General features: G+C 41.1%; 1 protein-coding gene across 1 annotated transcript in view; it reads left to right on the forward strand.

Moving 5' to 3' along the window:
- LOC107679968 (proton myo-inositol cotransporter-like) overlaps window positions 1-8389 on the forward strand; it is a 20848-nt gene that overhangs the window by 7094 nt on the left and 5365 nt on the right. The window contains exons 6-10 of the mRNA XM_016475702.1: window positions 1349-1512; window positions 2033-2153; window positions 2857-2982; window positions 7182-7300; window positions 7383-7535. Coding sequence (XP_016331188.1) covers window positions 1349-1512; window positions 2033-2153; window positions 2857-2982; window positions 7182-7300; window positions 7383-7535 — 683 coding nt within the window. The remainder of the gene's footprint in view (window positions 1-1348; window positions 1513-2032; window positions 2154-2856; window positions 2983-7181; window positions 7301-7382; window positions 7536-8389) is intronic.

Consider the following 8389-nt stretch of genomic DNA (forward strand, 5'->3'; position numbering starts at 1 on the left):
GGAAGGCCAAATAAAGTGCTTTTGCTTTCGCACTGAAACACAGCGTCTCCCTGACATGCTGCATCAACACGACTGCTGTTCCTGAAACCACGCCTTCTTTCTTTGCGTGCACATTTGGGCGGCATTATGCTAATATTTCCACATAGTGATGTAGATATGTGGGGGCGTGTTAGAACGAGCTGTTTTAGGTAGGCGTGGCTGACTCTTAACTTTTATGAAGAATATCTCTTTGGATTTGAGACTTTAGTCTTTGCAACTTTACAGATCTTCTTTATGCACCAAGAGCTTGTAACACTCCAACGAGAAAGGAAAACTTGAAATCGCATCATATGACCCCTTTAAATAAGCGAGGAAGTGACAAATATCGGTATTGGAATCAGACAGTAATTGTTTGTTAAAATCAGTATTAGTATCGGCCAAAAAAATCCAATCAGTGCATCACTAAGTTAACGTTATTGTTATCATCATCGTCCTTGGTGTGAATTGAAGTCTAATTCAGAATTGAATTGCAGGTTTTATTTTACAATACTGACTTTTTTCTCGCAATTCTCAGAAAAAAAGTCAGAATCGTGAGAAATATCAGCTCGAAATTCTAAGAAGAAAAGTCAGAACTAACAATTGTGAGAAAAAAAGTCAGAATTGTGAGGGGGAAAAAGGTCGCAATTACCTTTATATTTTTTCTGTGGTGGAAACAAAAACAGAATTACGAAACGTAAACTTTTTTTTTTCCCGCAGTTGTCATCGTTATAAGAATTCCACGATACAAACTCATAATTGCAAGAAAAAAAAGTCAGGATCATGAGGAAAAAAGTTGCATTTACATTGTGACTCGCAAATACCTGCCTAAAAAAATAAAACAGAATTGCGAGATTTGAACTCAATTGTGAGTTTAGAACTTGCGATTGTGATATATTAACCCGCAATTCTGAGAAGAAAAGTCAGAACTAACAATTGTGAGAAAAAGTTCAGAATTGTGAGGGGGAAAAGTCGCAATTTATCGTTTTTATTATGTTATTCCTTGGTGGAAACAAAAACAGAATTGCGAGATGTGACCTCAATTAAAACTCGCAATTATGATACATTAACCCATAATTCTGAGAAAAAGTCAGAATTATAAGATAAAAAGTTGCAAGCTTCCATAGTATACTGCATTCTCATTTCAGAATAGTATGTGAAACAATATGCAACAGTGTAAACTTTCAAAAGTAGAATGCATACTGTGGAAACAGCAGGAGTAGTGTGGTAGCATTGGTAGCCATTTTGAACATTTACCTAGGACTCCAGTTACCAATTATATAACAGTACTGTCTATTTTAAGGGAATGAAATGATCTCCCTGAATGCTGCAGGTACTACAGCGCCACCATACTGCAGATGTCTGGAGTACAGGATGATCAGATGGCCATCTGGCTGGCTGCTGCCACAGCCTTCACCAACTTCCTGTTTACTCTAGTAGGCGTGTGGCTCGTGGAGAGGGTGGGCCGCAGGAAGCTTTCTCTCGGCAGCATACTAGGTGAAGATTCAAACACAGCCATAGACACGAGTCCTTACTAACAGACTGAAGTATGTACCCTGGACCACAAAACCAGTCATAAGGGTCAATTTTTCGAAATTGAGATTTATACATCATCTGAACGCTGAATAAATAAGCTTTCCATTGATGTGTGGTTTGTTAGGATTGGACAAGATTTGGTCGAGATACAACTATTTGAAAATCTGGAATCTGAGGGTGCAAAAAAATCCAAATATTGAGAAAATCGCCTTTAAAGTTGTCCAGATGAAGTTCTTAGCAATGCATATTACTAATCAAAAAATACGTTTTAATATATTTACAGCAGGACATTTACAAAATATCTTCATGGAACATGATCTTTACTTAATATCCTAATGATTTTTGGCATAAAAGAAAAATCAATAATTTTGACCCATACAATGTATTTTTGGCTATTGCTGCAAATATACCCCAGCGACTTAAGACTGGTTTTGTGGTCCAGGGTCACATATTGTAATGGTGTGTGCTGTGAATGACTCAGGTACTGCTGTAAGTCTGATGGTTCTCGCAGCGGGTTTCCTGCTCTCGGCTCAGGCCTCTCCACCCGTGACCTTTCACCCCAATGAACCCTCCCTCCACAACTCCACCTGCATTACATATGGGTGAGTTTTGCTTTTTAGTAGACTAGATTGACCTTTGGATTGTACCAGAATAAGGTCTGTGCAAATAAGAAAAAATAAAATACAGTACAACCTATTTGAAGATAACTTCAGATTATTCAAGTACAAATATAAAAGTAGTTTGAGAGTGTAAGAGATTATTATATCATCTACAATACTTCTGAGAGGGAACATGCCACTGAGCGTTTTCTTCTGGCGCTTTTTCATTCTTGTGGTAACAACAACTTATCTGATTGGTGGAGCACTTTTCAGGATTATGGGTAGTCTAGTTCTTTAGCCGGAATTACACTATTAATCAGTTTTATAAAAAATGTTTCAATCACACTTGCTTGTGGCTTTTACAGAAGCTTACAGTATATTAGCACTTAAAGGGATATTCCACCCAAAAATGAAAATGTTGTCATTGTTTACGAAGTCATACAGTTTTATGGTGAGTAAAGGATAACATCATTTTTATACTGATGTTAACTATCTCTTTAACAATCTTAGAGCTGTGTTTTGGAAGTTTTATATGCAATTAATTATTAAAATCAATCTCTGTGGAAAAATTAATAGGATTTTTTACTTCAGGAGTCTGATGGTTGCGCTCCATAAACTCTATAACTGTAATTTGAATGTGCTACTTGATATATATAAATTTAGTGCACTAGTGTGACTGGAGTTTGTTTCTGTCTGTACATTAAAGGTTCTGTGAATCCTGCATGTTGAATCCAGATTGTGGTTTCTGTTATGGTAAGAATGGCACAGCCGTGGTTGAGTCGTCATGCATGCCTGTGGACGCGGCCAACACTGAAGCAGCTGCAGCGGGCAGGTAATACCTCTAATGTATGCAAGTCTCCGGCTTTGTGAAAAAGAAAGTGTACTTAATTGTACTGAATGTGCACTTGTGGTGTACTTCAAGTTTTAAAAGTATATTTAAAAAGAACTGTTAATAGTCATATTAATGAAATTCATTCAAAGTAGTTCTGAGCTTAAGGTCAGTAAACCCCTCCCTTCCATAAGCCTACTCTGCTCTGATTGGTCAGCTGGCCAAGTCTGTTGTGATTGGTACATAGAGGAGTACGTGAGCAAGTTAGCGATCGCTACCACTGACAAAGCATGCACCTTTACATAAAACAATAATATAGTGCTCCAATCCATTCTTAAAGTAATTACATAAAACATTTTGTTTAACACTTATGCAAGCGAATCGTGTCCACAGCTAAAGTTTAGCTGCTAAACTGTAAACACTTAACAAAACAGTAATGTTGGATACGTTAGCTTAGTGCTAACTGATGACTAACTGATGAAACAATATAGTTTGTAAACCAGAATATGTCTACTTTCCTTATTATTAAACGAAGTAATTGGAACAACAGTCTACATTAATTGACACATTCTTAGGAAATAGTGGGTTCACAGCGAATTATCAGAACTATTTTGGTAAGACAGTAATATCATGGTTTACCTGGAAACCTAAAGCTGCACTAGGTATACATCACATATTAGCACAAAAAACGTCTCAGGGTACGTATGTAACCATGGTTCCCTGAGAAGGGAATGAGACACTGCATCCTCTAGAGGTCACTATGGGGAACGCCTTCAGCGTGACCGGTGTCTGAAGCGTACATCTAAACACGACAATAACATTGGCCGGCGACAGCCTGTGACGTCATCAACCGGCGTGACCACAGTATAAAAGGGCGCTGAGAGAACACGTCATCCGCATCTTCATCTGAAGCTTGCATCCGAAGCATGGCAAGGGAACTACAGGACGCAGTGTCTCGTTCCCTTCTCAGGGAACCATGGTTACATACATAACCTGAGACGTTCCCTTCCGAGGGAACTTTGAACTGCGTCCTCTAGAGGTCGCTATGGGGAACGGTATACCCATGCCGCCATGCTGAGGGGAGTGCATGCCAGAAACCACGATGAGCACTAAGTACCAACTCTACCATAGCCATGGGAGTTGCCCCAAGGACGCCTTGACGGCTGTCAGTGACATTATCCCCTCCGGCCAAGGGCCTGAGCTGCATACCCTAAAATAACTTACCTGTTAAAGGCTGGGCTGGGAAGCCCAGGCCTAGGGCAGAGCTCAAGGCTTCGAATCAGAAGAAAGAGATTCGATACGTCCAGGTGTCTAAAAAAAACAAACTAGACCCTGGCCCAAATAGAGGCAGCTGATCAGGGAGGCAGCAAGCGGCCCAACTACCTGATGTCACTGCCACGGAGCTCAAGATTGGAGGGTTCAACCCCGAGCGAGGAGAGAGAGGAACCCAGCTCGACCGAAGCGATCAATAGCCCAGGGTCAGAGGACCTAGCTCTCAAGTCGAGAGGAGGACTCAGACAGTCTGCCCAGGACCGGCGAGCTCAAAAGGACCCTCCCGCAAGAGGGGAGCACAGCCATGTCCGGGGAGCAGATAGATCGCAAATGGGACATCCGAAATGGGATCCACAGAGACGGGCCTAACAACTCAGTTTCTTTGCAAATGGAGTTTTCGGGAGCAGCGCTTTCGGCTCTCAAGCTCACGTGGGCCCTTACAGCACATACTGGGAGCGACTCATAGCTAACCCTTATAGTGAGGGGAGCACTTCTCAGCTCGCCCAGAAGGCGGCGCTAGATTAGAAGGGGTAACCCAGCAGGGCCCAATAAGAGACAGTCAGCTGGTGCAGCTGGACACAGTCTCATCTCGATAGAGAGTGTGGGTCCCATATAACCAGACCCGATAGAATCTGAAGAAATAGCGGGACCCAATAACCATCCATGCGTACAGAGCTTACTCTTCCTCAGAGCAAAAGCATACAAGAGGGGTTTCCGCAGAAATACAAATCCCTATCCATAACCTCAAGCAGCTCATCATGCGCAGGGCAGAAGGATTGGGAGGACTCAGTCTCAACTTCTTCGTCCTCATCTGACACCTCCTGCTCATCCTGACTTGGAGCCAGCAGAGCACTAGCTGCTGGATCAGACGATGTAAGAGAGATAGCATCGTCGTCCAGCTTCGAACTGCAGAGTGGAAATAAGGAGTGTTGAGCCACTCAACGCCTCAGCAAGAGGAGCTCTAGCTCAGAGAATGTGCATGATGGTTAAGGAAAGAAATCTCAGGAGACCCCTCAGGGTGAGAGATAAGTAGCGCACCCTGGCCAGAGGACTGGGAGCATGCCGCGAGGAGGACCCACAGGTCCTGAGGTTGCAATGTTATACTGGGGACCTGATGCTGGGAGGCTTCCGCAGAAACCCAGGCTGCTTGTCCAAGCCGAAAATGAGGGCTATCACCAGCCTGGATCCAGTACCGATGGGTGAAACCCTCACTATAATCAATCAACAGCAGGAGGTTCTGACTTTTTAAACCTAAAAAGTCAGAAAACAGAATGGGTCCGAGTAGCGCTGCCGAGAAAGGCTAGTATTGAATACACAAAAACTAGCAATAGAGTAGATGAAATGGATCGTACTCACCAACCATGGCTCCCGCGCATGACTCAGGCTCATGGATATAGGCTGGAGGCTGGAGGCTGTTTAGATGTATGCTTCAGACACCGGTCACGCTGAAGGCGTTCCCAATAGCGACCTCTAGAGGACACAGTTCGAAGTTCCCTCGGAAGGGAACTTGATATTTTGAGCACTCAATTGAAAATCTACACACAATGTATCAATTGTACTTACAGGTTGTGGTTCGGAGGTGCATGGCAAGCCGTTTTGACTTTTATTCTTTCACAGGATATGAATTCTTGATATCAACAATTCAGTTTTCACTAGTTAAAATGTTAATTCTTGATATCAGGAATTGGATTTCTACATGGAGATCGGGAAGAAATGGAAGGCTCACCTGAGCTGGAAGGCTATGGCTATAGAAAGAAAACGCTCATCGAGGCGGCCTCGAGGCATCACCTTCTTGGCCCGCTTCCGCGGCAAGTCAAGCCTCGCCGTGGCGCGATCCATAACCTCAAGCAGCTCATTGTCACCATAGGCTGCCATTCAAATTTAATTGTTTATATCAAGAATTGATTTCTTACTAGTTTAAGAATTTACAATTTCACATATCAGAAATACAATTCTTACTAGTCACACTAGTATTTTTGATATCAGTTATCACATGGTTACTAGTACAGATGTCTATTCTTGATATCAACAATTGAATTGCTACTAGTAAAAATTTTCATTTTTGAGTGAAGTGTTTGTGGGCAGGTCAGAGTGTTAGTATTTCGTGGGCAGGCGGGTATTATGCAAATGTGTTACCTAGTGACATATATCGGTAACAGGTAGAAGATTCGAAAATATGACGACTCGTTAAGGCGGTTCAGAGTCAATTCTTTCTTTTGAGAGACAATCTTTATTTATCATGCACTTTTTTGATGAACAACTTTGCAGACTGTTTACATTGAAGGATAGCTACGTCACAAAAAGCAAAACAAATATTTTTCGAAAACCCATATGACCTGCTCTTTAAAGTAAATGTTAAATCACTATTTTTATAATCTTTTGTCATGCTTTAAAGTACAGTTTTGAAATTACATTTATTTATTTCATCATTACAAAAGTACAATTATAAATATATTTAAACCCATGACAAGTCCTAATTAAGAAGGTAAAAACACTCAGCTATTTGCATTTAAAGGCTCTGTATGGAATTTTTTGGTCTGTATGTCAATTTACTCAATAATATTTAGACACCCCGGGTTGCCAGTTGGCGGAAAACACAGCGTATTGTAGCCATGGAAGCCAGCAAACTAACAAAGGTTCGTTGCCTTCCATTGTCATTTGCGCTCATTTCTGTAAAGTGTCCTCAATCTGGCAACCCTCATGAGTGTCGAGTCTGAGGAGGAGGTGGCGAGAAACGACTCTCTCCAGTATTTTGAATTTGCACTGCAGTGCCCATTTCAACAGCTATGTGTCAATTTCCATACTTTAGCTTTTTTTTTTACTATTTTTAAAAGTATGCTACAGTGCACTTCTTTGCAAATTATTTATTACAAATTTTAACTAAATGTAAATGTTAACCTAAAAGTTTGATTAAGTCTTGTCTTATTGAGGTGTTCCAATGGCACGCAGGAGAGTGCAGGTGTATTCTGGGCCTATAACTACTGCCCAACATCTTACTCCTGGATTGTTCTGCTGGGTCTCATTCTGTATCTGGCCGCCTTTGCTCCAGGTGAGAGTTTTCTCAGTTCATCGGAGCTTAAAGTAGCCGTTAATGATCATAAAGCCTGATGCCAGGTTGTGTGTTGGAGCAGGTATGGGTCCTATGCCGTGGACGGTGAACTCTGAGATCTATCCGCTGTGGGCTCGGAGCACAGGGAACGCCTGCTCTGCCGGGGTCAACTGGATCTGTAACGTCCTTGTGTCTCTGACCTTCCTCCATGTGGCCCAGTACCTGACATACTACGGTACATCACAGTACACACACACGACCCTGAACACCATAACAGTGTTTATGTGCTATACAGATTCCATCAGCAGCTAAAATCACTAGGTGGTTGCTATGCAGTTGCTAGGTTGTTCTGGGTAGCTGCGCAGTTGATAGGGTGTTTGGGTGGTTGCTAGAGGGTTGTTTTACAGTTGGTGTTCTAGTTAGGTGGTTCTTTTTAAGTATGTTATCATGCAGTTGCTAGGTTGTTCTGGGTAGTTGCTATGCAGTTGATGGGTGTTCAGGTAGGGCTGGGCGATATAGCAAAAAAATGTATCAACGATATAATGTTTCATATCGTTTGGTATCGATAATTATTGAAATTTTTTATAACCTTTTTTAAAACAAAAAGCAATAGAATTTTTTTTTATTTTATTTAACCACTGTATTTATAAATAACAATATTTTTGTTTTAACAATCAAACACAATAAAAATTAAACAAATATCAAATTTCTAATGTTTTATATGCAGATTAAATAGGTCTTTATTGTATATGTCTAATTGTCTCCTGAGGCCACAGGAGGGCGCAATGAGCAAAATAATGCAGCGCATTTAAATTGTCAACGCAAGGAAGTACCTCTATAAAAACGTGGATTACGTCTAAATTAACTCATAAAAATCAAATATCATTTCGTAAATTGTATTAACAATTATGAACAAAACAGCATCATGTATTTATGCATTGCTTAATCCAAAGAGCCGAATCGCTGATCACACAGATTGCATTTAAAAACACGAGACGCAGTGAAAAGGAATAAACCTCCACAAATTCGTGAAGTGTTTTCTAAAAGTTTAAACTGTTTTAACTTTGCATGGCTACATCTCTTGTGTGA

The sequence above is a fragment of the Sinocyclocheilus anshuiensis genome, unplaced genomic scaffold, assembly GCF_001515605.1.
Source record: "Sinocyclocheilus anshuiensis isolate Anshui unplaced genomic scaffold, SAMN03320099.WGS_v1.1 scaffold528, whole genome shotgun sequence".
Lineage (NCBI taxonomy): Eukaryota > Metazoa > Chordata > Actinopteri > Cypriniformes > Cyprinidae > Sinocyclocheilus > Sinocyclocheilus anshuiensis.